Source organism: Ranitomeya variabilis, chromosome 3 (assembly GCF_051348905.1).
Source record: "Ranitomeya variabilis isolate aRanVar5 chromosome 3, aRanVar5.hap1, whole genome shotgun sequence".
NCBI lineage: Eukaryota > Metazoa > Chordata > Amphibia > Anura > Dendrobatidae > Ranitomeya > Ranitomeya variabilis.
The window spans coordinates 171,124,713-171,143,550 of NC_135234.1; the positions used below are offsets into that span (position 1 = coordinate 171,124,713).

Here is an 18,838-nt window from a genome sequence, read left to right on the forward strand (position 1 = left end):
AGGAAAAGTCCTCCTAAACGCAGGGGTAAGAGCAATCAGATGCTGCAGTCTTCTGGCTCTTCCCTGTTGCGGTAACACTGTGACACTGTCCATGAATTTGAGTCCAGGTGTCCAGAAAATTTCCTTTAGTAGGTTGACTCTGTTTAAATATTCCACTGATTTACTAAAGGTACTGCATAATCCAGTGCGGCGTTATCAAAGCAAACACAGCCTTTCTGACCTAACGGGAAAACAAGAACATGCTGTATGGCACAGTCTATGTTGCTGCATGGATCCGCTGGATCAGGTATAAACAATAATAAAAATTCAGCTTTTTTTTTCATGAAAACACAGCCCTGGAGCTTGCACCTCCAGATATGCCCAACACTGAATGCCCAGAATGATGTGTATTTATCCTCCGGACTCCTCCTATTCTACAGCTGTTCACTCACCCTAGCCATAAGCATGGCCGATTAACCCCTCTCTGCACTTTGTGTGCTGGAGCATTTTCCTGCATATGTATCACTGTGGTTGTTATCAGTGAAGCTATCTCCCCTCCATTACTTTGCTAGTAATGTGATGTTGTTCTGTTTTCATATCTTCAAGGAGTTAAAACTGCATGAATAGGTCACCAGCCAATATCTATAAATGTACACATTTTACGTGCTATTGAGTGCTGTCAGCAAAAGATTAGTGAGATGACTTAATAGTCCTGATGAAGATTATCTGTTTTTAGCGCACACTTAAATTCATAGACAGTGGAAATTAAACTGATAGTCTGGAGTAGTGCACTCCAGAGAGTTGGTGCAGCACAGAAAAAGTCAGACGTGGGAGTGGAACATCCTGATTTTGGAGGATGTTAGTCCTAGCTAATTGGAGTGTAGATATGGTAGTAGACTGACATATGGCAGGAGCTGTAGGACAGTGCAGCACTATGGAGAGCTTTGTGGAAGAGTGCAATGGCTGGTACAGAGTGGAGGCATCAGTGTAGATGCAGGACAGAAATATGAGCCTGAATGTGGCATTCAGGATAATGACAAATGCATTTAGTGACAAGAAGATACAATTAATTGTGAGATCAAGATGAAAAGGAATCAGAGCAACAGTAAAAGGTTTAGTTTTTTTTATTAAGTATATAATATATATTTAATTACATTATCACTAGACAAAATCATAGTCCGTAAGATAGCCGGGGTCAGATACCAGGTGATCAGTAAAAGACAAGTTAGGCAAGCAGAGTGAATACAGCGGAGCCTGGTAATTGAGGCATAACATCTCACCGGTACAATTGTAACGGTGAGAAGACCACAGGAAGCTGGTGAAGGTCCTTCTATACAGGTACAGCAGTGATGGTGGATCTGCTGTACTCCAGGGTGTTGGATGTGGAGGTTTCCAGTCTTTTAGATGTCGGTGGGGGAACCGGAACAACATGTAAATACACGAGCAACCCTGGATAATCCACGCCGGCAGGATGATAAGATCCGGCGGAGGCGGTTACCTATGAGAAGAGAAGTAAATATAATGTAAGTGAGACTCCATATTACATGATACTACTGTGAGGTCACTCTGGCCAAACATCAGAGGAATCATATCGTACAGAAGTCAGGGATCATTGTCAGCCATCATACATATGACAACCCCATTGACATCTGCTCCATATGAATTATTCTCACTGACAACACTCAACATGGAGCCGATTCTCACACTTACCTCGTCTCTTTCCTCTCTTTTCTTTATTTTGTGATTTTTCTTGGTCTATACTCAATTTTTTTTCAGATGTTCTGTCCTCCTGAGCTGGAAATTCTGATTAGAAAGTAAAAAAAAACCTCAGTAACAATATATTCTTATAGGCTCTGCTTTATATCTATAATGTAAGTAATGGAACTCGATATTACATGATACTACTGTGCGGTCACTGTGGCCGAACAGCAGAGGAATCTTATCATACAGAGGTCAGGGATCATTGTCAGCCATCAAATATGTGACAATCCCATCAGTAACAGATAACATCTGCTCTACATGAATTATTCTCACTGACTGACATCACATAACATGTAGCTAATTCTCACACCTACCTTGTCTCTTTTCCCCCTTTTCTTCATTTTGTGAGATTTCTTGCTCAATACTGAAATTTATAGATGACATTCTTTCCTCATGAGCTGGATTTTCTGATCAGAAAGTAAAAAAAAAACCTCAGTAACAATATATATTCTTATTGGATCTGGCTTATATCTATAATGTAATAATGGAACTCGATATTACATGATACTGCTGTGCGGTCACTGTGGCCGAACGGCAGAGGAATCTTATCATACTGAAGTCAGGGATCATTGGCAGCCATCATACATATGACAATCCCATTGACATCTGCGCCACATGAATTATTCTCACTGACTGACAACACTCAACATGGAGCTGATTCTCACACCTACCTTGTCTCTTTTCCTCCTTTTCTTCATTTTCTGAGTTTTGATTCTCTATACTGAAATATATAGATGGCATTCTTTCCTCATGAGCTGGATTTTCTGATCAGAAAGTAAAAATAAAACCTTAGTAAAAATATATTCTTATAGGATCTGCGTTGTATCTATAATGTAAGTAAAGGAACGACTTATTACATGATTCTACTTTGCGGTCACTGTGGCCAAACAGCAGAGGAATCTTATCATACTGAGGTCAGGGGTCATTGTCAGCCATCATACATGTGACAACCCCACACCGTTTTTTTTTTATTATTTGAATAAATAATTAAATAAGCAGTGTTGTGTCTGACCCCTCTATTTTTGGCAGCCAGCCAGGGTAAAGCAGATGGCTGAAGGCTGGTATTCTCTGGTTGGGAAGGTTCATTGATATTTTGAGCTCCCCAGCCTAAAAATGTTGGTTCTTTGCCCAGCTCTTCCCGCTTGCCCTGGTGCTTTGTAAAGCGGGGTAATATTTTGGGGTTGATGTCAGCTGTGAAATGTCTGCTGGCACCAAGCACAGGAGATAGCAATGGAGAGGTGTCTCCGAGACCCCTATCACTACCCCTGTAGTCAAAAGCAATAAACACATACAGAGAGAAAAGTAATTTAATTGTAAAAAGCACTCCCCAACAATTACCCTCTTTTACTCATTTATTATCTTAAAAAAATAAAACAATCCAAAGGGTCCACCTTAAATCCATCCCATGTTCCACAATGATCTCAGATAAGCCTACTAATGTCAGGGCTCATTGCAGCTGGATTCATACGCTATTGTCATTGTGTTCTGGCTGCCGTGCCAAGCAGTCACATTACTGATGTCATCGCTCAGCACTGCACCCAAATGTAAAAGAGTCGGAGATCGTCGTGGGACGGTGGATGGATTTACGGCTAACTTCTTTGGATTATTCTATTTTTTAAAGATAATAATTTAATAAAAGAGGGTAATTGTTGAGGAGTGCTTTTTACAATGAAATTACTTTTCTCTCTGTATGTGTTTATTGCTTTTGACTACAGGGGTAGTAATAGGGGCATCTGAGACACTTATCCGTTACTAACCCCTGTGCTTGATGTGATGGGACATTGTACAGCTGACATCAACCCCCAAAACCACTACCCCATTTGCTAACGCACCAGGACAAGTGTGAAGAGCCGAGTCTTTGCACTAGAATTGAAGCATCTAATTGATGTGTCTTGTCTGATTTGGCTGAGGGCTGGTTTTATTAATCTGGGAGGGGCAAATATCCATGACCCTTTCACAGCCTATTAATATCAGCATGCAGCTGTCTGCTTAGCCTTTGCTGGTTATTAAAAATAGAAGAGATGCCACATCATTTGTTGGGGGCGTGCCCCCTTTTTAATAACCACTAAAAGCTATGTAGGCAGCTGTGAGCTGATATTAATAGACTGAGTAGCTTCATGAATATTAGCCTCTTCCCAGAATAATAACACCAGCCCCCAGCAGTCTGCTCCCCCTCAGCTGGGTATTAAAAATATGGGGAACCTCACACAATTTGTTTCTTTTACTTATTTATTAGCTAAATGTACACTAAGCTACACACACACTGCTCTCAGTATGTAAATATACATACATACTAAGTCATACACACACTGCTCTCATTATGTATCTTAGCGACATATATCTTACTATGCACAGGCACCTTCTGGTGAATACACTCATCAGCAAGAGCCGGTGATGCTGATGACAGTCGTAGTTATCAGCTGACGCCTGACCAATGGTAACCTTTTCACTATCTATCACAGCTGGTGGCTTACACGCTGTCCTCTGTATAACAGCGTGGGAATCCGCAGCGGTCCGCAATGCCCTGGGCTCTGACCAGCGGTGACTTCAAAATGGTTTCCTCCGGTCAGAGCTGGTATGTCCCACGCTGTCGCACACGCTGGAACCACCATTCACGTGAATTGGGTTTGAACCGTCCAGGTTCGGGATCAAGTTCTGGTACCCAAGCCAATCTTTAGGCAGAACCCCACAGACCCAAACATCCATGGGTCCTCCCATCTCTAATAACATCTGCTCCACATGAACTATTCTCATTGATTGGCATCACAGAACATAGAGCTGATTCTCACACTTGCCTTGTATCTTTTTCCACTTTTCTTCATTGTTTGAGTTTTGGTGTTCTATACTCAAATATATTGAAGATTTTCTTTCCTTGTGAACTGGAATTTCTGATCAGAAAGAAAAAAAATAATCCTTAGTAACAATATATTCTTATAGGATCTACTTTGTATCTTTCCTGTATGTAGTAGAATTGTTCTTGTCCTGTCTCCTACAAATTTGGCTATCTGGGAAAACTGTTCAAAATTAGGGAAACAGAGATAGAGTATGGGGCTATGGGTTACATAATTGGGATCCATGAAACATGGAAAATATAGGAGACAGGGGCGTAACTACAAAAGGTGCAGGGGTTGCAATCGCACCCGGGCCCTGGAGCCTAGGGGGCCCTAAAAGTCCCTTTGGCCTATAGAAAAAGACTATTGCTATTAAAAATTTCAAATATTTGGGGGCCCCGTTGGAGCTTTCGCATCGGGGACCATGAATTTCAAGTTACTTCATTGTTTGTGCTGTAGACATATACATACCTGACAGTGGGCACAAGGATGGCAAGCTGGTAATAGCATTGTCTCTAATAAATACAGGAAAAGATTCTTTCTGTCTGTTTAGAAAAAGAGAAACGTGTAAATCACAAGTAAATGCAATATAAAATGGTTATCTCACTAAATTAACACCAACTATAGGGCCTATTAGAACATATGAGGAAGGTTTCCTGCTCAAAACTACCTTCTGTAGAGCAGAGCGAAAACCAACTACAAAGAATGGCTGGCATGTAGTACTACATCTCTCATACAGTGTGGGCTGCAGTAAAAGTGCATGACTGGCTGCAATTATGGGATGTTGCCACTAGCCGTTTCTGAAGCCAAAAGCACAGTGACTGCTAATCATGGGGCGATGGATGCTGCATTTGATATTATGGTATTTATGTCCTATATTTGGGGTTGTGCACATATATCCACCTGGAGCTCTAAGAATTGACCCTATAATCTACTTACATTTCTGAGATGTTTGTGCTGGATGCTGGAGCACACTCTCGAGGAGACTTGGGATCCTCATTGTTCATCTCCCTGGTAGCGGTGGTATATAGCTAAATGCAGACAAGAAGATATTAAATACTTTTTTTACTTTTAAAAGTATTTTTTTTACATATTTTGGATATATTGTTCTCATACTTACTTTAGAAAGCCTTTCAGAAGAAGATGTAAAGTTTTGGAAATTAAAGCTCTGATTGTCATCCCCTGAGAGCAGATGATTGTTTATATCAGAGTAATCTACAAGACATAGGTAATGAAGTATTATTAGAGGTTGTCAGTAAAAGACAGTCACTATTTATCCATAATATTAATAGGAACCAATTGTCTCCAATTATGAAATTATGCTAAACGAGACAAACAGCTGCTTAGTCTAGATGATGTCTCCTTCTACTTACTGAAATAGGAGTGTATGTCCACGTCTGACGCAAGCTGAGGAACGTACTCCGACTGTTGACTTAGAAGGTTGTCAAAGTCTAAGTCAATCAGGAATGGATGATTCTTGACCTCAAATGCTCCTGCTGGAAAAGACAAAGCACAAATGTTGCAGATATTGTCAGAGACTGCTCCATAGCTGAACTGTTTAACTTAATCTGAACTAATGACATAACTGAGCATACATAATAGAAATATACTGAAAGTCATGTTTCGGAGATTTAGAAATGAATGAGTTGATAAAGAAGTGCTGATTCTCATGGACATTAGAGAGATGTCCTAGGTGTAATAAGTAAACTGTTACCTGTCCCAAGTCTATATACAGGATCTTTTCTGAGCAGTTTAACGATGAGGCTTTGAGCAGCAAAAGGAGGAACGGGATTATAATTCCAAGCTACGACTCCTGTTATATAGAGAATTGCAGAAAATAAAACATCTTTAATGGACTGTAAGATTAAGCAAATTAAATAAATAAACCAATGTAACCAATCAAACCAATAATCGGAATATTCTACTTACCAGTGAAAATTTTTCTTATAACCTCTTTTTGGGACTTCCCTTTAAATGGTACAAATCCCATAAGAAATTGATATAGTATGATCCCCATTGACCACCAATCAGCAGCTCTTCCATAGCCTTTTTGCAGGATGACCTCTGGGGCTGCGTAATAGAGAGTGCCACAGACCTGGAATCCAACAGACAAAAGAGATGAGATTCATGATACCATAATTATGACACGTCGTCATAAAAACACAATGACAGAAGATAAAATATTAGTGGAACAGTTCTCTAGAAACGAAGAATGTAGAGAAGAAACAATATTGTGATGAGATTTGCAAAGAATAAGCTGCGTTTTTGTAAGTGATACCGACCTCATGGTCCCGGAACTCTTTGGTGATGTCCTCTGCTAAATGCTTGTAGATGTTGTTTTTTGATATCATGAGACCAACTTTTGAAATTCCAAAATCGGCAACTTTAATGTGCCCAGCAGATGTTATCAGGAGGCTGTGAAAGAAAAGATGGTTTTAGCCATACAGGCCATATGATAATAAATTATTCCTCCCCCCTTATTACACTACAGGGGGCACTTACTTTTCTGGCTTCAGGTCTCTGTGCACCACACCATAGCTGTGTAAGTATTCTACAGCTAGAGCCGCTTCTGCAAAGTACAAGCGGGCCAAGGGAACAGGTAAACGACCCCTTGTGTTTAGAAGGGTCTGACAGTCACCACCTATAGAAAAAAGGAAATATGACTGGTGAGGGGTTTATAAAGCAGATCACTGTGACGAATAATGAAAAGTGAGCAGCGATATTTGGCAGAAGAGAAAATATACAGATATAATGTATAGTACACATAACATTAGTCTAAAATAGTGGTGAAATATGATCCATGTAACTAATGCCATATAGTGATATCACATGTCAGTGTTGGCATAAAGGGGAGATTACAGACAGTGGTATACATAAATATCACAGGGCTGCATAAAAAAGTTTTAAATAGGCCCCTCCTAAAAAAAATAAAAGTAAAATTCTATTTCCTGTCTATCTATCTTGAAGCCCCTCTGTGTTCTCACCAGCAATACGATACTTTAAATGGCAATTTTAAAGTGTGATCTTCCCAAAAGAGCCCCCACCCACACTGAGTATGGTATCCCAACAGTGAATTCTCCTTCCTACAGTTTCACCCCACATGTTCAGTGTCAGTATGATGTTCCCACTCATTATGAGGCTAGCCAAAGCCCCCTATTCAGTATGATGGCGCCCACAGTCCTTTCACTTAATATAATGGCCCACACAGATCCTCACACAAATATAATTATATCCCCCCACATGTCCCAACTCAGTATGATGGCCCCCACAGCCCTTCACACAGAATTTGGAACCCAACACAAAATAAGGACTCTCACATAGAATAGGGACCCCCCCCCCCACAGCACACCAACCAATATGAGGAACCCACTCAGTATAGGGGCATTCACAGTCTGCAAATCAATATGGGTGCATATACAGTCTTCATTAGACTCTCACACAGTATTCTGTCCTCAAAGCACCCAAATCAGTATTGTGGACCCCAACAGCCCCCCACTCAGTATTATGGTACCCACCAGACCCACTGAGTATTATGGACCTCACCAGCCCTCTAATCAGTATCATAGCCCCTAGAAGCCCCACTACTCAGTTTTATAGTCTTCACCAGCCCCACCACTCAGTATTATGGCACAAACCATCCTACCCACTCAGTATTATGGCCCTCACCAGCCCTCCAACCAATATTACGGCTCCACCAGCCCCCTATCAGTATTATGGCTCCCACGAGCCCCCAACTCAGTATGATGGACCCCACGAGCCCCTTTCACTCAGTACTATGATACCCACCAGCTCCACCTCTAAATATTATGGCCCCACCACTCAGTATATTTGTTCTCACCAGCTCCCAAACTCAATATTGTGGCTCCCACCTCTCAGTATTATGGCCCCTACAAGCATCACCACTCAGTATTATGGTCCACATCAGCCCTACCACTCAGTATTATTGCCCCCACGAGACCCACCACTCAGTATTATGGCCCCTATGAGTACCACCACTCAGTTTTATGGCCCCTACAGCCACACAAATTAGTTTTGTGAACCCCACCACTCAGTATTATGGCCCTCACCAGCCCACCAATAAATATCATGGCCCCCACCAGCTCCAACACCCATTATTATGGCACATAACATCCCCAGCACTCAGTATCATGGACCCCACCATCCCCCAAATCAGTATGATGATTTGCCCCTTTGACTCATGGGCCCCATAGCAATCCTGTACACAGATCAGTATATTTCTGGGCATCTTGGTAATATATAACCTATAGTAAATAATCTGTGGGGATATAACCAACCACTTGGACAAATCAAAATGATATGAGCAGTGATAAGATGCAAGCAGACATGGATTCAATATAATATTATGTACATGTTTTACCTCTTACATACTCCATGACTATACACAGGTGGAGTTTAGTTGGAAAAGAGCAGAGCATGGAGACCACAAAGGGACTATCACAGAATGTTAAGATGTCCCTCTCCAGAAAGGCCAATTTCACTCTTTTTGGATCATGCAGGTTCCTCTTGGCTAATTTCTTCATTGCAAACAACTGGCGTGAGTCTTTATGGAGCACTAAGTGGACGGCCCTGCAGAGAAGGACAATCCATGGTTTATAATTAATCCTTATTAACAGTCCATCTATACAAGTCATTATGTGATCTTCTGTACTAATTATTGAAGTCCGGCCATCACTGGAAAAACATTTCTAGTAATTCATAAAAAAGCACTATGTAGACCAACTATAGGAGATCTGCACAGTGCCATGTCTCTCGGGGCGTGCTCACCCATGTCACATGAGAGATGAGCGAATCTATAGCAATTCTTCTAGGGCAGATTCGCCATATTTGACCAGAAGATACGATTCAGCCCAAGTAAAATTTCATCCAAATTGAAATTCCTCAAATTGCTGTAAGAAGAAGTTTCTTATGCTCCTCCCATACCTCAAGGCATACTAAATGGAGGGGATGGAAGTAGTTAAAAAATAATGAAACACGTTATACCCACCTGTCCTTGGCTCTCACCTGTCCATCACTGCAGTTCTCTATCCTCTGTGCCAATCTTTGGTGGGTCTGGCGCTCCCTTCTGTTGCTGAGGCCAGCGACTGGACTCACATGGTCATGGTTGGGGTTGTGGGTGCGGATGCCATGGATGTCAATATCATGTCAATCCTCACGTGACCATGTGTAGCCAGTTACTCTCATCAGCTCCATAGTGGAGCCCCCAAATACACAAAGTCCACAAAGAAGGACAGGGAGGCTCTGGTGGAGGTGGCAGCATAAGAACACATGAAGGTCTAGAACAAGTGACTAGAATATATTATTTTAATCCCTTTTCTTAAGAGAGCGTCCCCATATTAACTATTTGCAGCAGACATAATTACACCATATCTGTATCTAGGCAGGAAAAACGATGAGTAAAATAGCCGCGTTTTGTCACATATTTTTTACTTGCGTTTTTGTTGCAGACTTCCCCCACTTATTATTATGTGTGAAATCTGCAGAACAAAGGCTATGTGCACACATTGCGGATTTGACGCTGTGAATCTTCAGCTGTTTTCCATGCGCTGTACAGTACCATGTAAACCTATGGAAAACAAAATCTATGCTGTGGACAAAACCGCGTGGAAACACAGCGGTGTATTTTCCGCAGCATGTCAATTCTTTGTGCGGATTCCACAACAGTTTACACCTGCTCCATAATAGGAATCCGCAGGTGGAATCCGCACAAAGACCCCATAAAAACCACGGTAAATCCGTGGCAAATCCGCGGGTAATCCGCAATGCAGTTTACCTGCGGATTTTGCAAAAACAAAGCGGAAAAATCACCACACCAACGTGTGCACATAGCCTTAAAAAATTGAGATTATGAAGATGTAAATCTGCTGCAAATCTACTAGGAAAAGTAAGCATTGTGTGCATGAGGCTTCAGGAATCTCATTCACTTTTCTGGCATCATGAAATCCCTCAGGTTTTGTGACAAATCAGGGCAGAAAAAACATGAAAAAAATGTGACAAATCTGCAAAGTGGGCACAGGCCTTTCCATTTTCATTTGTTATAGATCAGTTTGCTCAGCTGTATATAAATGAGCTGAACAGTGAGAAATAGGGCTCATACTCACTTGCGAGCAACTCGGATGAGTCTCGCACATCAATACCCGGCACTCAGATCGGAGCGTGCGGCCGCATAGCAATACATGGAGTCGCACGCGCCGCTCCTGAGTGCAGGGTATTAACACGCGAGACTCATCCGAGTTTCTCGCAAGTGAGTATGAGCCCTTAGATATGATCAGTGATGGGGACTCGGATCGCTTCCCTATGATAATGCTTAATAGCAGCGCACAGAGGCAGAAGCATTGTCATAGGGAACCCTGAGAAATTAAGATTATACCAACAGAAATCTCACCCAAAAGCTCCGCTGCCAATCAGTTTGGATATTTTAAAGTCGCTTAATTGCGGCTTTCTCGCTGGGATCAATGATTCGATCACGCTCTATAAAAAAAAAAAATAAGAAATTATATTCAGATAAAAAAGCTGCAAGAAAAAAAAGCTCCAGATACAAAAACGTCTTCCTCCAATATTAGGCTACTTTCACAATAGCGTCGTGCACTGCACGTCGCAATGCGACGTTGCGGCGCACCGCCGTATACTGTGGAAGCGCCGCACAACGGGGGCAGCGGATGCTGTTTTTCAACGCATCCGCTGCCCCATTGTGAGGTGCGGGGAGGCGGGGGCAGAGTTCCGGCCGCACATGCACGGTCGGAAATGCTGGACACGACGCACCAAAAAACGTTACAAGCAACGTTTTTTGGTGGCAACGGTCCAATGCAACACGACGTGTGGCAATGCGTCGCACTGCGTCACTAATGCAAGTCAATGTAGAAAAAACACATCCTGCAAGCACTTTTGCAGGATGCGCTTTTTCTACAAAATGACACATAGCGATGTCAGTGCACGACGCTAGTGTGAAAGTAGTCTCATGTCCCAGCTGATTTACAGTGATTGAATGTAAGGGACGATAGAAGCAGAACGCTCCGCAGACACGGGCGTAATATACCAGAATCATTGTACAGTGCTGAATAATATGGGTGATCACAGATGGAAACTTAAAGGGAAACTGTCACCCCCAAAATCGATGGTGCGGTAATCTCACAGTTATCAGGGGCTTATTTGCAGCATTCTGTAATGCTGTAGATAAGCCCCCGATGTATCCTGAAAGAGGAGAAAAACAGGTTATATTATACTCACTCAGGGGCTGTCCCGCTGCGGTCCGGGGCCTCCCATCTTCATTCCATGATGTCCTCTTCTTGTCTTCACGCCGCGGCTCCGGCGCAGGTGTACTTTATCTTCCCTATTGAGGGCACAGCAAAGTACTGCAGTGCGCAGGTACCGGGCCTCTCTGACCTTTCCCTGCGCACTGCAGTACCTTGCTCTGCCCTTAATAGGGAAGATAAAGTACACCTGCGCCGGAGCCGCAGCGTGAAGACCAGAAGAGGACATCATGGAATGAAGATGGGAGGACCCGGACCGCAGCGGGACCGCCCCTGAGTGAGTATAATCTAACCTCTTTTTCTCCTCTTTCAGGATACATCGGGGGCTTTTCTACAGCATTACAGAATGCTGTAGATAAGCCCCTGATGATGGTGAGCTTACCTCACCATCGATTTTGGGGGTGACAGGTTCCCTTTAAAGGGAATCTGTTAGCAGGTTTTTTTTTATATGTAATCTAATAACAGCATGATATAGGGGCTGCAATCCTGATTCCAGCGATGTGTCACTTACTAGGCTGTGTGTTGTTTTATTAGAATCAGTGTGTAATCCCTTTAGTATATATACATCATAGACAGGAAGGAATTCCTGACCAATGCAGTATACATATGTCATTGTGATCTGTTCACAGGAGGCTGTGTGCGAGTGATCGCCACTGGGTGTCACCACTCCCGGCAGTATAACCTCTAAATGGTAGCAATCGCAGCATTTAGATGGCAGGCAGAGGGAAGGAGTCCCCTCTGCCCCCCAACCGGAGCCACCATGTCTTTATTGTGGGGGTCCAATCATTGTCATGGTAACCCGATGTCGTCATGACACATATGGGGTATTGGCATGCTGAGGAGTAATTGCATAACAAATTTGGGGCTCCATTTTTTGCAAAAATAAATATATTTGGGTCTAAATTAAAATGTTTATGAAAAAAAGTTTGTTAGGTTTTTTTTCTTTCCACATCCCATTAATTCCTGTGGAGCATCTGAAGGGTTAATAAATGGTTTTGTAAATTTTGTTGGAACAATGAGAAATCGCTGGTCAGCTTTTAACACTTCTAACTTCCTAATAAAAAAAATTTGTTTCAAAAAGAGATTATCAGCAAGAGATTATCACTACAGGACTGGTCTTGTGCCACATAGTCCTACTGCTCAGTGTAACTTTGCTCCCACCACTGATTAGCGGATTTCCCCCTATTCACATATACTGTACCCAAAAGCTTCCAATTAGTGGTGTGGGCGGGGTTATACATGACTCAGCATTCCGAGCACTGCTAGATCGGCAGCAGAGAAAACAGTGATTTTATTACAACTGCTGCACCCAGTAAAGTAAGTGACACCGCTGGAATCAGGGTCCCTGCCCCTACATCATTCTGCTCTGAGATGGGTTAGCAAAAACCTGGTGACAAATTCCCTTTAGCATAAGTGCTATTATCTAACACAATAGTGTCATCTACATTTAGAAATATGGGGGATAATACTGGAGGGGCATTCCCACCCGATGATCTGGTGATATACAGACATCTCCCTCTATGATACTTACAGCGGCAGGTTCTTGTATCTTCGGGATCTCACAGATTACACTGTTAGGATTCACCACTACAGTTGTATCTAAAATAGTGATAAAATGATGAAGAAATAAAATGTATTAGACGATATGAATCTTAAGGGCTCATACTCGCAAGCAAAACGGACGAGTGCAATCCGATAAAAATTGCACTCTGGCCAATGTTATTCAATAGCTGACATCTCATTTGCAATTTTTTTTCTCAGCCGAAATCGGACTAAGAAAAATCGCAGCATGCTGGTCAATGGGTGCGAGAAAAAAAACGGACCATCCGTTTTCCGTCCATTTTTTATGGATACCTTAACATTCTGTGGCATAGAACACTGTAAATGGTCCTGTAAATGATTGTAAAAAAATAGTTGCAGAGAATAAAAAACGCATTGCATATGGATGTCATATGGATGTTCGCATAGTTTGCATCCAATTTTTTCAGTCCAAATTACGGACCGTTTTTTTTTCTAGCAAGTGGGTATGAGCCCTTTCATGTATAATACAGCAATATAACAGAAATGGCGGGATGTCTGTAAATGGGGATTCTAAATGTGAGGACCTTATTGTCCTCACTGTACATGTGAGTGATGGAAAGAGAGCACTCAAGCAGAGCAGCAGTATGCAAATTATCCTGTAAGTGCACTGGGGGCGTGTCACTGCACTCAGACATTGTCTTCCACGCCCTCAGTGCACTTCCATCCAGGCTTCTACGTTAGCTTTCTCCTGACTGAAATATTGGATTTCTTAAACAAAGACTTCCTTTTATTAGAGGGACAGTCAGACCAGTGCTTCACATGTAACGTGCTAACGGAGTAGAGTAAATCCACCATTATTCCCTGTTCTATAATATCTGGATATTTCCTATGGACGCTCGGATGATCATCTTACCTGTGATCAGATCTCTGGTCAGTTCCCGCTGACTCGTATTCGGGTCAGGGATTATTTCCGGGTGTAGATTTTGCCCATCTTGGGTGTCGCCTTCTGCTGTTTCCTAATGGTTATAATATATATATATTTAATATGTGGAAGATTTCACTAAAGCACCAAATACATACATCAGGAAGCACTAAACCTGCATTTACAGCTGCAGCAATTGTAACTATACAGATAATGCGCCATCTTGATAATGCCTCTCATTTAGGTGGATTAAGAAAAATTAATCGTTCAGTGTAAACTTCGACTTCTCTGAGCGGTGATCCCAGAGCCGTGTTACCTGCGCTCCTTATATCATGGCTACATCTAGTACTTCATTCCTTACAGTATTGGGGGGAATTGCTTTACACTGCAGCTCCTCTCCACAAGTCAACACTGTATAAGAGACTTGTATGCACAACATTTCTATAATATCGTCTATTATCTCAGCTGCAGTGTTTATAATCAGGAAGATAGTAGAGCTCGACAGAGGTGGAAATACAGACTTCCCGCCACTGAGCTGTGACACATCAGCAGAATACAGACTGCCATCACAGGCGTGACCGGCGGCCATTAATATGCTGTGCCTGCCAGGAGCTGACAGGGAGGCCGCTAAGATCTAACACCAGATCTTCTGATATCGGACTGTGATCTGGAGGAGATCAGAAAACAAAGACGTGTGATAAAGAAGACAGGTCCTTACCAGGCGTTCCGATGAGCGGGCCGGACGTTCCACGGCAGACAGGACTTTTTGGGCGAGTTCTTTAATAATAGACAAATCGCCATCTTGATGTCTTTTTTCAGCCTATAGAAAAGAAATAAAAATGAAAATCAAGAGGTGAGAAAGGGCACAATGGAGGCGGCCATTGTACGTGACATTTGCTCCTCTTTCTCCATATCTGGGGATTCTTCGTGTTTTATAATAGAGGAAAGAAGAAGTTTCTATCCCACTATTATTATGGAGATGTTTTGTGCAGAACGTCCGCCACTTACCTGCTCTAGTAATGTCTTGATGTTCTGAAGTAAATCTGTCAGATATACTGACGTTAAACGACCTTGGTAGTACTTGGTCAGGCAGTCATTGACCAGCCCCATCACCAGCCGGTGAGTGAAGCTGAGGACGCCATCGGGTGGTAGAAGCGCAGTGTCGGGGTTATAGTTGGCAATAATCTCCCATAGTGCGTCTACCTGAAGAGTATCTAGAAGATAGTCAGCCATAGCGAGTAACTGTGAAGAGCACTCAGTACACTAGCTATAGAACCAAAGAATGGCACCCGTGACACTGTGTACGTTCTATAAGTAGTGACTGGGTTCTGTGATGTCATAATAGCCGACCATCATCAGTGATGCCATCATGGAATCTTGTGACAGACTCTTAATCGGGCGTTTCTGTACAAATAGATGCTGCCTAGAATGAATTATGTTTATATGTTAATATGACGTTTTATTTTATTTCCCACTAGAACACAACCAGGATAAGGGCATGTTCACATATATAATTTTTGCAACATTTGATTCAATTCCCCTTAATCCAGAGTGGTAGCAGGAAAAACGCTGCGTACAATACTCTTGTTTTTGCAGCGTTTTTAATGGTTTTGTTTTTTCATTCATTCATTTGAATGGGTGAAAAACACTGCAAAACTGAAAGAATTGACAAAAAAATGCAACTTGCGATTTGAGAGTTTAGAAATCTCATTCTCTAAGCTGGTACTGTAAAATGCAATGTTTTTTTTTCCCCAGAAAGACAAAAAAGTCTGAAAAAAACCCAAGGCATATTTTCGTGTTATGAGCTGGGTCTCACAGGCTGTGTCAGTGAGACACTGACAGACTTTGTCAAGTATTGCAGTGTATGAGACCAACAATCAAAGTAAAAATTATACATGTCCCACAGTGAGATTAAGTAAAAAAGTGAAGAAAAGTAAAATAAAACATGTAAAAAAGTAATAAAAAAAAGCGCGCACAAATCCCAAAAAGCCATTTTGCCACTCAAAACGCACCGTTTATGATAAAGCAAAAATAAACAAAAAATGTATACATAATTGGTATTGCCATGTCCGTAATGACCCGCTATTTAAAACTGCCATGTTATTTGTCCCGTTTGTCAAACACAGTAAAAAAAAAAAAAACTTGGCAAAAAACTAGCTTTTTCATCATGTTAACTCACAAAAAAACGAATAAAAAGCAATCAAAAAGTCACATGTAAAAAATCGCATAAATGAAAAGTCAAACTGTGTCGCAAAAAAGAAGCCCTAACATGGCTCATTCGGCTATTTAAATAAAAAAGTTACAGCTCTCAGAATAGGACGATGAAAAACAAATTCAGTTTTGTAAAATATTGTTTTTAATGTGTAAGAATAGCAAAGCATAAAAAAATATAAATCTGGTGCCACTGTAATCGTACCGACCCGACTAACAAATTAGTCTTATCACTTTTACCTCTTGGTGAACGGTGCAGAAAAATACAAAAAAAAAGAACTGCATTGTTGTTTTTCATTCATTCTGTGAAAAATCTGAATAAAAAGCAATAAAAAATGTGCCCAAAAATGGTATTTAAAAAATCTGTCACACAAAAAAAGACCTCATACAGCTCTGTTCGAAAGATAAAAGTTACAGCTCTCAGAATCTGGTGACCCGAAGAATAAATCCACCTTATCACTTACACTGCACAAAAATAAAAATAAGAACTATTCTACTGCTCTCTATGTGTTCATTCTACCTCCCAAAAATCAGAATAAGGGCTCATACTCACTTGCGAGAAAAATGGACAAGTACAATCCAATAAAAAATCGGATTGCACTCGGACCAATGTTATTCAATAGGTGACATCTCATTTGCGAGTTTTTTTTTCTCATCCGAAATCGGACTGAGACTCGCCAATGTACTGTAAGTCAGTGGGTGTGAGAAAAAAATCGCACCAAATCACAATTACATCTTAAGAATTGAAAAGATAGAATAGATATATACACATAGAAAAAAATAAAATAAAAAAAATATATATATATAGAGAGAGAGAGAGAAAGAGAGAAAAAGATAGAGAAAAAAAAAATATATATATATATACACACTGCTCAAAAAAATAAAGGGTACACTTAAACAATAGAATATAACTCCAAGTAAATAAAACTTCTAAGCTTCTGTGAAATCAAACTGTCCGCTTAGGAAGCAACACTGTTTGACAATCAATTTCACATGCAGTTGTGCAAATGGAATAGACAACAGATGGAAATTATTGGCAATTATCAAGACACACTCAATAAAGGAGTGGTTCTGCAGGTGGGGAACACAGACCACATCTCAGTACCAATGCTTTCTGGCTGATGTGTTGCTCACTTTTTTGAAAGTTGGTTGTGCTTTCACACTCGTGATAACATGAGACAGACTCTACAACTCACACAAGTGGCTCAGGTAGTGTAGCTCATCCAGGATGGCACATTAATGCAAGCTGTGGCAAGAAGGTTTGCTGTGTCTGACAGCGTAGTGTCCAGAGGCTGGAGGCGCTACCAGGAGACAGGCCAGTACACCAGGAGACGTGGAGGGGGCTGTAGGAGGGCAACAACCCAGTAGCAGGACCGCTACCTCAGCATTTATGCAAGGAGGAACAGGAGGAGCACTGCCAGAGCCCTGCAAAATGACCTCCAGCAGGCCACAAATGTGCATGTGTTTGCACAAACAGTTAGAAACTGACTCCATGAGGATGGTTTGAGTGCCTGACGTTCAGGGTTGTGCTCACAGCCCAAAACCATGCAGGACGATTGGCATTTGTCACAGAACAGCAGGATTGGATAATTCGCCACTGGCACCCTGTGCTCTTCACAGATGAAAGCAGATTCACACTGAGCACATGTGACAGACGTGACAGAGTCTGGAGACGCCGTGGAGAGCTATCTGCTGCCTGCAACATTCTTCAGCATGACTGGTTTGGCAGTGGGTCAGTAATGGTGTGGGGTGGCATTTCTTTGGAGGGCCACACAGCCCTCCATGTGCTCGCCAGAGGTAGTCTGACTGCCATTAGGTACCAATATATTGTATAACTCCGGCACACCAAATTGTTTCAAAATTATGTTGCTTTTATTAATTATTTCTCATTTCAAAAAATGGTGGGATACCATACAAAAAAGGAAAAGGGTCACAGTTTGTAGACATATGAGAAGAATCCCCGACGTTTCAGCGCTTATTGCCTTTCTCAAGGGGTTTCTGTCTATCTGTAATATACATAGATGTAAGTAAATACACAAAATAATATAATATATGCGAAATACTATATACAAAAATGAATACAATGCATATGGAGAATAAATGAAAAAAAGAAAAAAAGAAAAAGCATCATATTTATGCTGATGAAGCATATGTATCCAACCATCCACATGAGACTGCATATATATGTAGACAGGGGTCCATATAGTATAGAGTTTACACAATGCACATAAGTGACATAAAGTTCCAATAAATCCAGAGGACATCTATAAAAGGAAAAGAAAAGAAGAATAACAATAGAAAAAACACATCCTACAATGTGTACACCGAGCTCCAAGAGCTGATAA

General features: G+C 41.5%; 2 protein-coding genes across 2 annotated transcripts in view; one reads left to right on the top strand and one right to left on the bottom strand.

The window, feature by feature from the left end:
- ADORA1 (adenosine A1 receptor) overlaps nucleotides 1-18,838 on the top strand; it is a 294,258-nt gene that overhangs the window by 79,010 nt on the left and 196,410 nt on the right. The gene's annotated exons all lie outside the window — the stretch shown is intronic.
- Nucleotides 1,088-16,897, bottom strand: LOC143815553 (microtubule-associated serine/threonine-protein kinase 4-like). Its single transcript, XM_077294870.1, has 19 exons — nucleotides 15,291-16,897; nucleotides 15,001-15,102; nucleotides 14,274-14,376; nucleotides 13,371-13,438; nucleotides 10,975-11,060; nucleotides 8,950-9,158; nucleotides 7,074-7,212; nucleotides 6,854-6,986; nucleotides 6,501-6,666; nucleotides 6,286-6,384; nucleotides 5,945-6,067; nucleotides 5,692-5,786; nucleotides 5,511-5,602; nucleotides 5,043-5,116; nucleotides 4,536-4,628; nucleotides 2,412-2,504; nucleotides 2,055-2,147; nucleotides 1,690-1,782; nucleotides 1,088-1,477 (listed from the first exon to the last, which is right to left on the bottom strand). Exons 1-19 carry the CDS (start codon nucleotides 15,513-15,515, stop codon nucleotides 1,380-1,382), a joined length of 2,184 nt encoding a protein of 727 aa, XP_077150985.1. The 5' UTR covers nucleotides 15,516-16,897; the 3' UTR covers nucleotides 1,088-1,379.

Bases quoted from the DNA above. Each gene is read 5' to 3' on its own strand.
- LOC143815553 (XM_077294870.1), bottom strand. From the start codon at position 15,515: ATGGCTGACTATCTTCTAGATACTCTTCAGGTAGACGCACTATGGGAG. The intron at 7,213-8,949 runs GTAAAACATGTA...TTTTTTCTATAG, and splicing joins AGTCATGGAGTATGTAAGAG to GTGGTGACTGTCAGACCCTT. The intron at 6,987-7,073 runs GTAAGTGCCCCC...TTTCTTTCACAG, and splicing joins AGAGACCTGAAGCCAGAAAA to CCTCCTGATAACATCTGCTG.